Source organism: Zosterops lateralis (genome assembly GCF_965231275.1).
Source record: "Zosterops lateralis genome assembly, contig: SUPER_6_unloc_1, whole genome shotgun sequence".
In the NCBI taxonomy this organism is placed as follows: domain Eukaryota; kingdom Metazoa; phylum Chordata; class Aves; order Passeriformes; family Zosteropidae; genus Zosterops; species Zosterops lateralis.
Genome location: NW_028154616.1, coordinates 2210402 through 2226677, shown reverse-complemented (window position 1 = coordinate 2226677; position 16276 = coordinate 2210402). Strand labels below are relative to the sequence as shown.

General features: G+C 51.2%; 1 protein-coding gene across 1 annotated transcript; it reads left to right on the top strand.

Annotated features, from left to right (window-relative positions):
* Positions 1-3898: 3898 nt before the first annotated feature.
* On the top strand, positions 3899-15886 carry PAX6 (paired box 6; the record flags this gene model as incomplete). The annotated part of the gene is given in 13 exon segments (XM_083885361.1): positions 3899-3920; positions 3923-4042; positions 4045-4068; positions 4535-4665; positions 5596-5637; positions 5731-5946; positions 6512-6677; positions 10991-11149; positions 11968-12050; positions 12320-12470; positions 12593-12708; positions 14723-14873; positions 15737-15886. Coding segments are annotated over 13 exon segments (1467 nt in total). The 3' UTR covers positions 15823-15886.
* Positions 15887-16276: the final 390 nt, after the last annotated feature.

The following is a 16276-nucleotide window of genomic DNA, read 5'->3' as shown; positions in this document are numbered from 1 at the left end:
GTGTTCGGAGCGGTGGGTTTCCCGGTCGGTGTGTGTCTATGCAGACGTGTTCGGTGTATTAAAGGGATGACTTCACGTTCGGTTCAGCTGAAGGAGATATCACCACGTCTCCATTGGAGTACAGTGTAGCTTGCTCTGCTGCTAATCAGGTAGCTCTCCAAAGAGCAGTAAATATTTACCAGTTAAAGTCTTCACGCTGCGAGAAAGTACTTGTTTGATGTTTATTTTTATGGATTTAAGATTACTAAAAGCTACTTAATAAATTATACCATGGCTAGTCCTGAATGGGGAAACGTGCCTCTTTGATTTCTCCATCATATGCAGGAAGAGTAAAATTAATATTCATTATAGGCGCAAAAGAAAGAGAATGAGTATTTTAGGCGAAAAAAAAGGGAGAGAAAATGAAGGCTGAGACTATTTCATTATTTTACCTCCTTTTTTTTTAGCAACCTCCTTGAATGGGCTCTTTATTGTAATTGTCCCTCCCCAATTGAGCACCCCACTGAGCTGTTGTATCTTTTTACAACCCCTAACAACTCGCACCAGTAACACAATTACCGCCAGATATTTATAACGAGAAATTACTTTTCCATTTTCACCCGCGACGATTTCAAATAAATACATGGGGGCGCATAAATAAATAAATAAGTGGGCCGGGGGTGGCGGGGGAGGGGAAGAGGGAAGGAAGGTGGCGAGAGGAGGAGAGAGGGAGTAGTGGAAGGAAAGAGGGAGGGAGGGAGGGAGCGAACGAGCGGGGGAGTGGGGGGGAAGGCGCTGGGGACTGTCCAGGCGCTGGGTCAAGGCAGGCACTAATGAAGGGAGAAGGGGCTTGTTTCTCTGCTCTTTGTAAGTTGGAGGGTTGTTGGTCCGTTGAGTTGGGAAGCTGCGCGGCCGGTTAAGGAGCCTGGGTTTCTGCGCTCGGGGTTTGGGTAGAGGAGCAGAATGGAGGCCATTGTTCGCTTTCTGTAGGCTTTGTTTAACAGTTCTCACCCCCTCCTGTTCTTACTTTTTAAAGCAGTGAGGCGAGGTAGACAGCGTGTGTCACAGTACAGTGAAAAAGGGGAAGATCTAAAGACCAAAAAAGAAGTTAATCACAAGACGGGGAGTTTGGGGGAGAAAAAGTTGCCAGTGCCGAGCGGAAAGGGTGGGAAAAAAAAAAATAAAATAAATAACTCGAGGAAATACCCGGAGGTAAAAATGGAGCCCCGCTTCCAGCAGGCAGGACAGGCTGCGGAGGGTTCCCCTCGCCGTCCCCCCCCGCCGCCGCCGCCGGTGCCCGCGCAGCGCCCCCCGCCCCGCTCCGCCGCCCCGCACACCTTCCCGGCGCCGCTGCACGCTCCTCTTAATGTGCTTCTTCTGCTTTGTCCTAGAGGGAAGACTTTAACTAGTGACACGCAGATGTGCGAGTCCCTAAATTGTATGAGAGGACAGTCCACCCCGCTTTCAGGCAAGTTAAAAAACATGACTTCGGACTCTCTTTGTGATTGTTGTCGCCCCACTTAATACACCACCTCAGCGAAGAGCACTAACGACGAGGCAATACGCCACCTGCATGCAATTAAAGCGAGAAACCACTTGGCGGGCTGCTTTTCTTATTTTTTTCCCCCTGCGAGTTAGGGATACATATGAACATTTTTGCCTTGAGGTATTGCAGCCCCCAAACCTTTAAACTAACCGGGGGAAGATGCCTAAGGTTAACAAAGTTAGCCGGTGACTTATTAGCCTCTCTGCAGCTTAACCGTGTGCACTGCCTCCCCTGATTAACTCCTATTTTGTCACTGATAGACTGCTATAGGCGACCCCCGTGGGATACTGCTCTATCAGCCCAACATGCAGAACAGTAAGTGACTCCGCGCCTCTTCGCGGCCGCGGAAGGCAGGCGGGGCGGCCGCGGGCGCGCAGGAGCGGCCGGCAGAGCGGGGCGGAGAGTCAGGCCGGGCCGGGGAGGGAGGTGGCGGAGCAGGGCCCTGCGCGGCCGGGAGAGCCCTCCCGCCCCGTCGGGGCGCGGGTACCTCCGAGGGCGGCGAGGAAGGGGCCGAGAGGCTGTCATCGCTCTCGGGCCACTGGGCCAGCCCCGCTCCGTGGCCCAGGATCTGGCCGCGTCCCTACGTCCCTACCTTCTCCGCTGTGGGAGTTGGGCAGGAAAAGGCCACTACGCGTTAGGTGCGGCCCTTCGCCACCTTCTGGGTTTATTTGCTTCCCGATTCTGATGTCTCTGTGGATCATTAATTTGGGGGAGGGGGAGGCCTTCTTGTGTTGTTGTCGGGGTTGCTGCTGTGGCTCAAGACCTCGTGGATAGGCCTGAGCTCTTCTCACAGGGGAAGGCGCTGGCGCAGGGCGGGAGCGCACGGAGACCGAGCCGGGTGCGGTGGCCGGCGAGAGGTGGCCTCTCCCCGCGCCCCGGAGAAAGGGGCTGCGCGGGGCTCCGAGGGACTGGGGGCGAGAGTCCTGCTAGTCTGGAGTAGGCCCCATCTCCTCGGGACGCGGATCTTCCGCGGGGTGGGCTCCACACACTGCGGGGCCTCTTGTTCTGTGCGTGTAGCGGCGGCGAGGAGCGCAGGTCGAGTTGCGCGGCCCTTGCGCGGGGCGGTCGGGCCCCAGCCCGGGGCTCCGCGGGAACCTGACAGGGGATGCGCGGCACCGGGACTCCTTTATCATCCCGCCGTTAAACCCATCAATGAGTTGTCCCCTCGTGTGAGGAGCATCCAGAAAAGCAGAGGTTTTAGGGATTTCTCAGATACCCCTTGCGTCAAGCGCGCTTTCTTTTTTCTTTTTTCTATTTTTTTTAAATTTGTTTTGTTTTGATGTTATTTTGTGGTGGTTTTTCCTCCTTTTATCTTCCGGGGCCTCTGCGCGCGTGTACGTGCGATGTATTTTCATTTATCCCGAGCAAAATCTGAGGCTAGGCAGTCCGGGGAAGGTTTTACCTGTGCGGCGCAAGGACGGCGGCGGCTGCCCTTGGCCGTGGCGTGCCGAGGCTTTATGGTAATGGGGGACGCCTTCACTCGGCCGTTTGGGATCGCCACTGCAAAACGCAGAAAAGATATCATTCGGGTGAAGCCTTTATTTTGTTTAAAGGTCGCGGCGGGCTCTTCAGGCTTTGTGTTAATAACTCCTGGGTGTATATGGTGCAGAGCATCCAAATTGACACCATATGTTTTCCTATTAGATGACTAGCAATAGAATACAAGGCGCATAATCATTGCCACTGGGCGAGATCTACACCGCTCTCCAGGGAAATTATATAATGATTAAGGCTTAACCTTTTAAGTGAAACTTTGATTTCGCTTTCCCCGCTGCCTTTTTTTTTTTTTTTTTTTTTTTTTTTTTTTTTTTTTTTTTAATGTCGTGAGGGTCCCCCCGCACGCGTTGGCGGGGCCGAGGGGGCCGCGGAGCGGGGACTGCGCCCCTGGCCGCGCTCTGCCGCCCCGAGCCGGGCCGCCCCCCGGAGCGCAGGCGGGGAGGGAGGCGAGGCTCCTCTGCCCGCGGTGGGAAGCGCAGGTCGCAGCTCCGGCCGCGCTGCTGGGCCGGGGCGGCAAATTCCCCAGCCCCGATGTCACTTCGAATCCATTGCGCGGGGAGCGCGCCCCCTCGGTGTGTCCGCGCAGAGCCCCCGGCTACCGCAAACCTCAGCCTCCCTCCGAGGGAGAGCGAGTAGAGTTCAATCTAGTCTGAGTGATATCCAAATGCGGACAGAAAGGGTCGTTTTATCATGCTACTATTTGTCGTGACGATGCAATTTTCAAAAGCAGAGTACTGTCATAAAGTGACACGCCTGCCACAAGTGCTCCAACTGATCTTTTCAATTAGCCTTCCATGCATGATCCGGGGCGACTTCCGCCTATTTCCAGAAATTAAGCTCAAACTTGACGTGCAGCTAGTTTTATTTTAAAGACAAATGTCAGAGAGACTCATCATATTTCCCCCTCTTCTATATTTGGAGCTTATTTATTGCTAAGAAGCCTGGGCTCTTGGAGTCAATTTATCAGGAGGCTCCAAAGAGAGGAGAGCAGAGAGCGCGTAGAGCAGAGCTTCTCCAGGGAGACCCTCCAAAGCCTGGAGCTTCAGGTTGGGCACTGGCGAGGCAGCCTCTCGCTTTGCTTTTGGCGAAGCGAGCTGCGGCTGTGCGGATGCAGGCAGGCTCGCTTGGGCTTTGATTTTTTTTTTCGGCGGGGAGGAGGAAAAAAAAAAAAAAAAAGGAAAAAGAAAAAAGAATAGGAGAAGTAAAGGAGCAACCCAAGGCGATCCAGCCAGGAATGTTCTGGGCTTTCGGGTTGGGTTTCGGGGTTTGTGGCTACTGCGGGTTTCGCAGACGGGGAGCGCGCCGTGGAGGCATTTTCGGAGCCGCGACGGCTCCCGGGGAGCAGAGGGCGAGGACGGCGGCCGGGCCGGAGCCGGGTGGGGAGCGGTCGGCCCCGGTCAGGCGGAGCGGAGGGAGCGGCGCGCTCGGTGTCTCGGCGGGGGCTGCGCGGGCCGGGCGGAGGGGAGCGGAGCGGAGCGGAGGGTGCTATGGTGGGCGCTGTGCTTCCCGCAGGTCACAGCGGCGTGAACCAGCTCGGCGGGGTGTTCGTCAACGGGAGGCCGCTGCCCGACTCCACGCGGCAGAAGATCGTGGAACTCGCTCACAGCGGCGCCCGGCCTTGCGACATCTCGCGGATCCTGCAGGTGAAGGCGGCGGCGCCCCCGTCCTCCCACCGCTCCGTCCGCTCCGCTCCAGCGCCGCTGTGTCACCGCCGGGCGCCCGGGCGCTAATGCGACCCCCCCACACCCACCCACCACCACCCGCCTTTCAGCCTAATAAAACGATCCATCTGCTCGATTGTTGCTGCAAATAGACCTTTCGATGCGTATATATATACGTATATATATGCCTTTTAAAAGATTTAAATTTTTACTTTTCGTTCCCCCTTATTTTCCATCCGGCGATAACCTGCACTGTCGTTACAGTTAGTTTGCTGTAATAAACTGAATTATACGCCTCGGCATAATTTCAGTTTCCTCTCCTTCCCTCCTTACCTCCCCGTATTTACTTATGATTTTGTGATATCTGTATGCATTTGGCGTGGCTTACTGATTTTGTTTTCTTTTTTTAATTTTTACCCTTTTTGACTTTTTTTTTTTTAATTCCAAAAAGCAAAACAATACTTTAAAAAAAAAAAAAAAAAAAAAAAAAAAAAAAAAAAAAAAAAAGAGAGAGAGAGGGAGGAAGAAAGAACTCTCCTCAAAGCCACGCTGTTTTAGCCCAGAATCCGTCTTTACGGACATTCACGAAATCTGGCGCAGTTCAGGGGTATTTTGTAAATATTGGTCTTGAAAACCCTTCATTCACCCCTTCCCCCGCAATTCCTTTGGCTAAGAGCAGTGAGAAGGATGGAGACTAGTCCGGTTTACCTATTGTTCGCATTTAAGGCATATTTTAACATTGATACTAAGAGAATTACGTTTTGAACAGATGATTTTTTTTTTTCTTCCAAATGTTTTTAAAGTATCGCTTTTGTAGAGGGCAGGGCCACGAATGTAATTTTTTTTAAAAAAGAAAAAAAAGACTCTCTAAGTAAGTTCTCATACCATTTAAGGTATATTTTTGTGTTATAGACCCATGCAGATGCAAAAGTCCAAGTGCTGGACAATCAAAACGTAAGCTTGTCATTGTTTAATGCATACTTAAACAATTTTATTTTTGTCTTGAAATTATTAATAATGTGATTTTCTGTCCGCTTCCCTATCCAGGTGTCGAATGGATGTGTGAGTAAAATTTTGGGCAGGTATTACGAAACTGGCTCCATCAGACCCAGGGCAATCGGAGGTAGTAAACCGAGAGTAGCGACTCCAGAAGTTGTAAGCAAAATAGCGCAGTATAAACGAGAGTGCCCCTCCATCTTTGCGTGGGAGATTCGAGACAGATTACTATCAGAGGGGGTCTGTACCAACGATAATATACCCAGTGTAAGTTCATGAAAAAAACCTTCCTGTGCGCCGTGTACAATGCTGGGTAGCCGTAGCGAGCCTCTGCTTCCTTTGTTTTGGTATCAGAAGAGAGGATAGCAGGTTCACATCATTTGCATGTGGCGGGGTCAGACGCATTTTTTCATACAGAATCTGACAAATGCCTTTAAGGAGGGGAAAAAAAAAAAAAAAAAACAAGCCAACAAAAAACAGCAATATGCGGGTCACCCCTGCGCCTGGCGCCTCAGGACTGCAAGCATCAGTCGAAGCCATCACTCTGGTTTTTTAGGGTTGGGTTTGGGGTGTTTTTTTTTTTTTTTTTTTTTTTTTTTTTTTTTCCCTCCCTCCCCCGTGGTTTGTTTGTTTGTTTGCACCACCACCACCAGCAGTGAGTGAGTCGGGGCGGCTGGGACTCGGCGGTGCGCGGCGGCCGCAGCGCAGGGAAGCCTCGACTTGCGCCCAGGTCGAGCCGCCCGCTGCGCGGAGGGACGCGGGGCTTGCGCGGGTGGCCAGCGGGGAGCGCGCTACCGCACTACCATTGCCTTTCCTGTCTTTTGCCTTCCAGGTGTCGTCGATAAACAGAGTCCTACGCAACCTGGCTAGCGAAAAGCAACAGATGGGTGCCGACGGGATGTACGACAAGCTAAGGATGCTGAACGGGCAGACGGGGACCTGGGGCACCCGGCCCGGCTGGTATCCCGGCACCTCGGTACCCGGGCAGCCCGCGCAAGGTAAGCGACAGCCCGGCCGCCGCTCCCTAACCTGGGGGGGCCCGGACCGGCTCGGTCCGACGCGGGTCCACCTCGCCCCTTCCCCGTCCGCCGGGCGGCGGGCGTTGGCGGTGGATTTGCAGGTGGGCGAGGGGCCGGCGGCGCGGTGGGCGTCCTGCCAAGGCTCCGGCCCCGGCCCGGCGGTGGGCAGGGGAGCCCCGCAGCACCTGCTGCCAAAGCCGCGTCCGCCGAACTGCGGGGCCGGCGGGATCCGGTGCTGTGCCTTAACCTCGCCCATCGCCCGGTAATTGGGGCTCCCGCTCCCTGCCCGGGCCGCCTTCCCGCGCCGGGGTCTCTGCCCAAAGCCCAAAGATCGGTAACTATCTCCGTAGGGCTGATTGTAATTCCTCCTCAATGGACCCGAAACAACTTTGTAAATATAGGAAACTGTTTATCCTGAAGATTAATAGGTATTTGTTGTAGGAATGACAAGGGGATAATATGAAGGATAATGGGATGTTACGTTACATACTTAAGATGGTTAATGGCTTCTCTTTGAATGCGAGCTCTGTTGAGGCTCGGCTCTCCCTGGCTCTGGTCATTCCTTTAGAAGAGGTGTCTATATACAACAACCTGCTTTTTGTTTTCACCCTGCAAGGAAAAAAAAATCGGTAACAGTGTGAGGAATATCTGGTACAAAGGATGTTTCTGTCACACGCAAGAATTTGTTATGGGAACAATTCTGTCGCTATGTAATTGCTCATTAGAGATCGTTTTGTTTCTCATTAAGGCGACATGAATAAGCGTCTAGTTGAAGGAGACAGCTGTAGAAATGTTCCACAGGAGACCTCTGGACACGATATGGCACCGCTTGCCAATTAGACATGTCAGTTTTAAGAGAAGAAAACAGTCTATGAAGGACACTAGAAAGATAGAGCGGAGCCCTCTCTTCCCCTCACCCCCACCTCGGTGGTTTTCGTTGTTTGGTTGTTGGGTTTCTTTTCCGCGTTTTTGTTTTGCCTGGTGTCCACTCCTGGAGCCGGGGCGGATCCTGCCGCCAGCCGCTCTCTCCTCGGCCCTACCTGGGGTGCCTTGGCCCGGCCCGGGCTCTCCTGGGGGCCCGGCGCCCTTCCCTCGCTGCCCCGCGCTCGGGATGCGCAGCGCGGAGCGGGGCTGGCGCAGGGCAGCGCACCCACAGCCCCTGCGGCGGCCGGGGGCCCTCTGCTCCTCCGGGCCGTGCTTTCGGGGGTTTTGTTTGTTTGTTTGTTTTCCTTAGGGAAGGCCTTAAATAGAGACATTTCGGGCGCCCCGCGCTCCGGGCCGCAGAGCGGTGCTGGGAGGCGCCGCCCTCGCGCGGGTGCGGTGCGGGCACACCTTGGCCGCACCCGCGCTGCGGCAGCGCCGCCGGGGCCGGAGGCCGGGGCTGGAGGGGGCCCCGGTGGCTCTTTGGGGGCTCTTTGGTGGCCCCTTGCCGTGGCGTGGGGATGAGCGCAGTTTCCGCGGGGTAACGCGGGCCCTGGGCAGGAGCTGCGCGGCCGGAGGGCCCGCGGAGCCCTCTCGGAAATCGCAGCCGAAATGAAGCGGCGCGGAGCGGGCAGGGCCGGCTCGGGCCGGGGGCGCGGGTGTGCGTGGGCAGCGGAGGCGAGGGAGAGCCAGGCAGGCACTTAAAACATCCACATGGCAAAATTAAAATTAATAAAATGGATTTCCTCTGGAATATTCATGCTCCCTCTAATGTTTTTCCCTTGCAGGGATATGTTACTGGATTTTAAGAGTCCATTACTCAAAAAGCATAAGGCGAGGTTAGGTCTCAGAGGGGTACAAATATGGTCTCAATCTGATAAACGCCATGCAGCAGTGAATAAAATAATGGATACATGAGGGCTGACAGAACAAAAAGAGACATCTCTATCCGGGAGAAATTCTTCAGTGATTTAGTGGTTTTAGGGATCACCGAAACACTGTTTCTTATCTTTTTTCTCCCCTCCCTCTCTTATAAGACTAAAGCCTTCTATAGGATTTAGACACTTTCTCTTTCAACAGATGCTACAATGTTTTGATCCCGGCTCTATAGCTGAGAGGTGCTGCAATTGGTTTGCTATCTTTTTTTGCTTGTTTTCCGCCTCACTGATTAAGACACTAAGAAACTAAGGAATGATTTTATTTCCCAGCGTCGTGGGTTTTTGGTGGTTTTTTTTTTTTTTTTTTTTTTTTTTTTTTTTTTTTTTTTTCAGGAAACAAATCCTATACCCAGCGTCAGATGGGCTGGTTATAGGATAAAAGGGACGGACATTCACTTGCTTTCTTACGGATTAGGTCTGGAAGGTGGAACAGCCCTATTGAGATCCCTTCTTTTAAGGGCTTTAAAAAAAACCCAAAAAACCCCCCAAAAAAACAAAACCCAAAGAGTGAGAGAGAGAAAAAAAGGGGGGTATGTGTCTAAAAAGAAGATATCTTAATTGTCAGGGCTGCGGTTGGAAATGACTTTAAGCGAGTTTAGGTGAAACTTTTAGTTGGCGGAAAGATTTTGGGGAGACGGGGCGGCGAAATAAGCGCGGCCTCAAAAGTTGGGAGCAGGGGTCCAGGGGGGCGGCCGACCCGCGCTCCCTCCGCTCCCCGGCAGGTTCGGGGCTCTCCTTGCGCGGGGGGCCGCGGCCATCCCCGCCGGCCCCGGGCGGCTCCCCCCCGGCCCCCGGGCGCTGCGGGCGCGGCCCGAGCGGACAGTGATGGATGAGGGCGGTGGCGGAGGTGAGCGCGGCCCCCGCCGCGGGCGGGCGCGGCCCCCGGCGCTGCCACCCGCGCTTGGCAGGGCGCTGCCCCGCCGCGGCGGCCGTCCCCGGGCCCGGGGCTTTGTGTGCCCTGAAAGGCGGCTCCCCCCGCCCCCCCGCTATTCACCCGCCGCCGGCCGCCTCAATGGGGCTGCGGCCGCCCATATGGTGACCACGGCCGCTGAATCCCTGTGTTTAAATGGAGGAGAAAGTTCGGGTTTTAAAACATTTCAAAGTGGTTGAAAGGGTCCCACCAGATCCTGTCACAATTCCCCCCGAGCTTTGAAGACCGGGGCCATTGTTCGCCGATTATAAATGATATTACTTTAAAGTTGATTTCCCACAATATTTAAAGGATGTCGCGGGAGTGTCGCTATTTATTTTTGGCGTAACTTTTCAAGGGAATTAGCATAAGTAGCCCATGCGTCCCTCACCCCGGCTCCCTCTTTTTATGCGACATCAAAACGCCTCGAAAAATATGCTTTGAAAGGATAGGGAGAGATCATTTAGGACGAGGACTTCTCTGCCTCGCCGGCAGCCTCCGTTCCTCCGGCCCCGGCGGCCGGGGCTGCCCGCGGAGCCCCCCAGCACTAGCCGGCCCCGGGCCGGGGCCGCCTCCGCCCGAGCGCCGAGCACAATGAAACTTTTCCCTGTTTAATGACAGAAATTACATTAAAAGTGGTGGAAATGCCCTAATTAAAAATGTACCACTTAAATGATATGCCAAACGCTCAGCTGCGGAACGGCGTATTTAGCTAGTTAGTGAACTCGCTACTATTTCTTTTAAAATTACACGTTAAAAATTTAAAAGAAATCTTACTTTTCTCTGGTGCAACACATTACAAAGAATGGACAGTCCTTTTATCTAAATATAAAATTCCATTTTCAGCAATTATAGCCTGTTCTTGGTGATGATATAATTACAGCTGTGCTCAGTAATAGGTGTCAAGGCAATGCACACTCATACAATAGTTGAATAAAACTGCAGAACAATGCAGGCACTTCTAAATTCACAACCTTTAAAATGAAATTGACTGTGCAGAATTCAAATAAAAACTGGATAAATATTTTTTTAAAAAGATTACAAGCTTGGTTTGGCTTCTTAATAGCATTTTCTGCAAACCTATCAACATCTAATTGATTAGATAGGAATTACTGATTATAGATAATCCGAAATACTGAACATCACTATTTTAAATATAGCAATAGGTAAATAAATGCAGCAGACAGAGAAAACTGCCATGGCACTCCAGCAGGGATTAATGGAAAGAATCACTTTCAGGGGAAAGTATTTTTATGCAGGTTTTATTCCAGAGGGAAAACAAAATGAAATTAAGACCAGGTGATCATAATTCCTCATCTCCGGTGTTCATGTACGGCTGGAAACTGAAATGTTTCTGTGTTACCCATGTCATTAGCCCCATGTTGCTTTGATACCCAAGACATTTTTAAGGGAGGGTGTCAGCAAACATGGCTGAACTTGTTTCCAGCTGCTGTTGCTTCTCTGATAGGGATCTTCGAACAAGGGTACCTGCATTTCACTTTCCGACTTCCTTGGTTCCACAGATGGCTGTCCGCAACAGGAGGGAGGAGGGGAAAACACTAACTCCATCAGCTCTAATGGAGAAGACTCAGACGAGGCCCAAATGAGACTCCAGCTGAAAAGGAAGCTGCAGAGAAATAGGACATCCTTTACCCAAGAGCAAATCGAAGCCCTTGAGAAAGGTGAGTGGCATTTTCCTATGGCTGAAGCAGGAGAGAAAAGCAAAATGTGCCCTGAGTACGTTACCAGCTGAATATAAGCATGGCATTCCCGTGCCTTTTGTATATGTATATGTATATATATATGTATATATTTAAACTCCATGGCTCCCTCCATGCTCTTTGATTCACGGGATTCCAGATATTCATTGGTGGTCGTGGTGTGCCCTGAAAAGCTGTTAAAATGGTTTTCAAAGGCACAGCATTCAGAGCACAGATCACACCGACACACTGATGCTGCACCCCGGGCTTCTCTTGGGGGATAACTCTGCTCCTGTCTGCTGTGCTGCATTGCTGGGGAGGTGAGGGCAGGCAGGGGGCTGGCAGAGTCCTCCACGCCTGCCCCCACACTGGCTCCCCATCCCCAGTGCTCCATTGCCCGGGGCTGGGAGCAGCTGCCCTTTTTCCTGGCCGGCCTGGGCGCACCTCGCCTCTGACCTGCCGCGGAGCTTTGTCCTTATTTTGCGCTGTTATTTAGCGACATGCCATTTTGCTTCTTGGTGACAGGGTCAGAGCTGCCTTGGGGACCCCTTCAGTGGAGGCAAAAGCCCTCTTTGCTTCTTGAAAGATGCAGCATTGCACCCAAGCCTGCCCATCCCCACAGCAATAGTCCCCAGCAGGCAAGGTGTCCTCCTTCCTAATGCACAGACAGAAAGCTCAGCTTTGCCTTTACAGTGATACTGCTTAAGAGCTTTTAGAGCACAGGCAGGGGAGGAACAACTCTGGTTTTACAGTCAGCCACATCGACTCTGCAGCTAATGCAAGAATATTTCCTTCTGCAGAGTTTGAGAGGACCCACTATCCTGATGTGTTTGCAAGAGAGAGACTAGCTGCTAAAATAGACCTGCCTGAAGCAAGGATACAGGTACTGATTTGCTCTGCAATTATAAATATTATTATTTTTACTATTACTACTCTGATTTTGTTACTCTTGGCTTCTCAAAGCATGGGGCAACCCATATTTATGATCAGGTATTTGCCCATATCCCTCTTCCAGGAAAATAACAGCAGCTGGCTTTGCTTTCACCCTCTGCTTTGCTCCACTGCAAGCCACGGCCTTCAGCTACGTGAGGGAGGCCCCGTGCCTCTAGTCCTCGTAAGATCACTCATGTCTCTCAAATGCTGTATTTCCAGGTGTGGTTTTCCAACAGAAGGGCCAAATGGAGAAGGGAAGAGAAGCTGAGGAACCAGCGAAGACAAGCCAGCAACACTCCCAGTCACATTCCCATCAGTAGTAGTTTCAGCACAAGTGTTTACCAGCCGATCCCACAACCAACCACCCCCGGTAATGCCACCAACCCGCTCATGTCCATCCATCCTCCGGGCAAAATGAGGCTCTGAGACTGTGTTGCCAGTTGTGATTGTGGTTAAACTAATGTGTTCATCTATCTGTCTATTCTATTATAGTTTCCTCTTTCACATCAGGTTCCATGTTGGGCAGGACGGACACGGCGCTCACGAACACGTACAGCGCGCTGCCGCCCATGCCCAGCTTCACCATGGCCAACAACCTGCCTATGCAAGTGAGTGCAGTGCCACACCAGGGCACCACATTCCCTTGGGATTCAGTGGCCCCTGGGCTGTGTGGGAGTGTGGGTGGGGACCCTCCCTCCGTGCCATGAGGGATTACACACCCAAACCATGCTACAGGGGAACCGGCCCCCAAAGGCTTCCTTGGCATCTGAAAAGATGCCCTGTTTGGGGGGATCAGAAGGGAAAGGGTGCTGAAAGATGTGGTGCTCAACGAGCACTTTTCCCAGATTTTAAAAGAGAAAAGTCCTCAAATTTGCAAGGCAACAAATCTAGGATTAAAAAATGCTGTTTGGGAAAAAAAAATGTGGTTAACCTCTGGAACTCACTGATGCCATATTGTGGAAATTGCTGCCTGAATAAGCTGCTGGAGGGATCTGACCTTCTGGGTGTAGGTAACGTGGCAGAGGCACATTAGGAACACCTGAGAGAGGGGAGGATGTGATTAGCATCAGTGGTTATGCCAGCTAAGCCAGAATTGCAAGAGCTGTCAATCCTCATGCCTGAAAGCATTAGCTGATCACCAGCTGGGTTAGGAAGAAATCTATTCCTTTGGGGTCTGTTTCTATAGACCTTTCAGATGCAAAATTCCTCCTTTTTTAATGGTGGGGTTGGCCTAGGAAGGTGCTGGCCAATTACGGGAGTTTTACAGCTTTGTCTGAGGCACACAGCATTGACCACTGCTAGAGACAGGCGGGCAGATTAGAGAGCCTGACTCCTTCGCTGTGGCAATTACGATGTTACTAATTGCTGAACCAAAATTAACCAAATAAAGTTAGAGTCTTGCAAGTCTGTGGAAAGGCACGGTGTTAGCTAGGTCACCGCTCCGTGACGTTGGAACTGCCGGCGCTGTTCCCAGCAGTGGGCTGGGAGCAGATGACAAAAGATCAAAAGGCTGATGCAGGAGGGGACCCTTGGGAAAGCAGGAGGCCCCTGATTCACCACTGGGCACCTGGGCAGGGGCACAGCACATGTGAGGAGCTCTGGAAAACAATCCCTACGTGGTGACCGTGGCAGTGTCAGAGAGGGGACTGGGCAGCTGAGGCACTGTCATCTCTCCGTGGGTGCACAGGGTGTTGTGTGTTCTCCCAAAGCACAGAGTGTGTGCTCAGCAAGGGGGGCTGTCTGTACTGCTGGAGATGGCGTGTGTCAGGGGTGTGCAGACAGGAAATATGTGCAGACATGTTGGGGCTCGTGCACTCGGAGTGGGAATTACTCATCCTGCTTCCTGCTCCCTTGCTGCCTCCCTGGGTCAAGGCTACACTGGTCCCTGCTCACCCAGCAGCCTGGAGCAGGAGAAGCACCTGCTTGGTCTCCCTCCCTGGCATTGTGCCACCCCTCAGCCCCTGCCCCCAGCTGCTGTCCCCCCTGACAAATTGGGTTTTAGGGGTTGGAGTTGAGGTAAACGGAGATGTCTATTCTGGGATGTTGCTGGCACAGGTTTGGAGTGAGTGTGGCTCTGATGGGGATTAATGTACATGTATGAATGGGTTTGTGGATTCCCTTTCAGAGCCTTGGTCTCCCCAACCCCACACATGGTCTGTGTGTATGTCCCCCACACTGGCAGATGCAGGACCAGCCTCTGTGCCTCAGTAGAGTAATTTTAGTTACAGCACCAAGTGTGAGGTAGGATGCTGGTTCTGTCTCTGGCTGCAAATGGTAGGAGACATCTTCCTTTTATATGGGTATAATCGGGGGCAGCACTCAGGCTCAGGGATGTAACACATCCATCTGGATGTAGGGATCTGCTCTCCAAGCATGCCTGAATGCACACCTCCATGTCGGTTCTTTAGACCAAAAAGGGTCCAAAGCAGGACCACGAGGAACCTGCTTGGTTGGGCTCCTAAACAGGTCTTTACATTGAATTTGAAACTGAATTTGAAGCTTGAAGCCCATTTTTTTGCTGCTGTGTGCTGCCTCTAAGGGCCAGCACATCCATGCCCAGGAGTGTGATGATGCTGTCTTTACCTGCAGTGACACTTAACCCTTTGTCCTTTGCTCCCACAGCCCCCAGTACCCAGCCAGACCTCCTCCTACTCTTGCATGCTGCCCACCAGTCCATCTGTGAATGGACGGAGCTATGATACATACACCCCTCCTCACATGCAGACACACATGAACAGCCAGCCCATGGGCACCTCTGGCACCACTTCCACAGGTGAGTGACCCCCTGCTCCCCCAGCCTTCCTGCCAGCCTCCCTTCCTTGCTCCAGCCATCAGGCTTTTCACGTGTATTCGCTGGGAGAAGTCTCTCCCCATCACTGGGGGAGGTCTCTCTGTTGGGATTAGTTGCTGGTATGGACCAGATAGAAGATGAAAATGTATAATCTTGCAAACTAGAGCAAAAAATTCTGATTTTTAAGCTGCTTCTTGGAGGGCTAGATGGAAGGAAAGCTGATTAACAGAGGTGATGTTGAAAAAGCAGGACAGAGGCAAGCTCTTCAGTGAGCCCCCCAGCCCTCAAAGTCTTTGCTGCATAATTAAATTCTTAATCAGCATTTAGTTCAGCATTAAATTTCAGCAGAGATATCCACATTGGTGAGGTTAAGTGTATGTGAAACTGTTGGCGGTACTGGGCGCATTTTTACCGTGTCCGTGTCAGAGGTTATTTATTACTAAAGATTTGAAGTTATCAAAGAGGCAGGGAACCTGTAGAAATATTAGCCCATGCATAAAAAGGGCAAATCAGGGTAAAAAAAGGGCAAGTGTCAGCATAAACAGGAGCCAACCAGGCACTTTTCAAAAGAACAGGACTGTTCGGTGTATTTTGGTCTGAATTCTCAGCTGATACAAATGAGCCGAGGCTCTGGTATTTATCTCAAAGCATGAAAGTTTGTACATGACAACAATCAGTGAGGTGTACATCGTTTTTAAAATATATACACACTCCCAAACCCCCTGGTTCTGCAGGCTGGTAGATGGTGAGATTTGATGTTTACTGGAATACAAGCTCAAATGTGAAGCAAAAATTGTGCTATGTATAGAAGTACTAAAATATCCATTTTCCCTCTCAATTTTCAGGTCTCATTTCCCCTGGAGTGTCAGTTCCAGTTCAAGTTCCTGGCAGTGAACCTGATATGTCTCAATACTGGCCAAGATTACAGTAAAACATGTGTTAATTCCGTAAATGACTATATGGACAACAGTTGGATGTTCAGCAGTATTTTATAAAGGAAGAATGGCTCTCAGAGTACTTCTGTACTGCAACTGTGCCCTATGCTGTAACACATGGAAAAGACTTTCACATGGACCTTTGTACACTGAAGGCATTATATCAGTTGGAACAAATCTTCATTTTGGTATCCAAACTTTTATTCATTTTGGTGTATTATTTGTAAATGGGCATTTGTATGTTATAATGAAAAAAAAAAAAAAGAACAATGTAGACTGGATGGATGTTTGATCTGTGTTGGTCATGAAGTTGTTTTAAAAAAAAAAAAGAAAAGGAAAAAAAAAAAAAGAAGCCATGATCAACAAGCTTTGCCACAAATTTAAGAGTTTTATCAAGATATATCGAATACTTCTACCAATCTGTTCATAGATTATGGATTGATGTTCCAA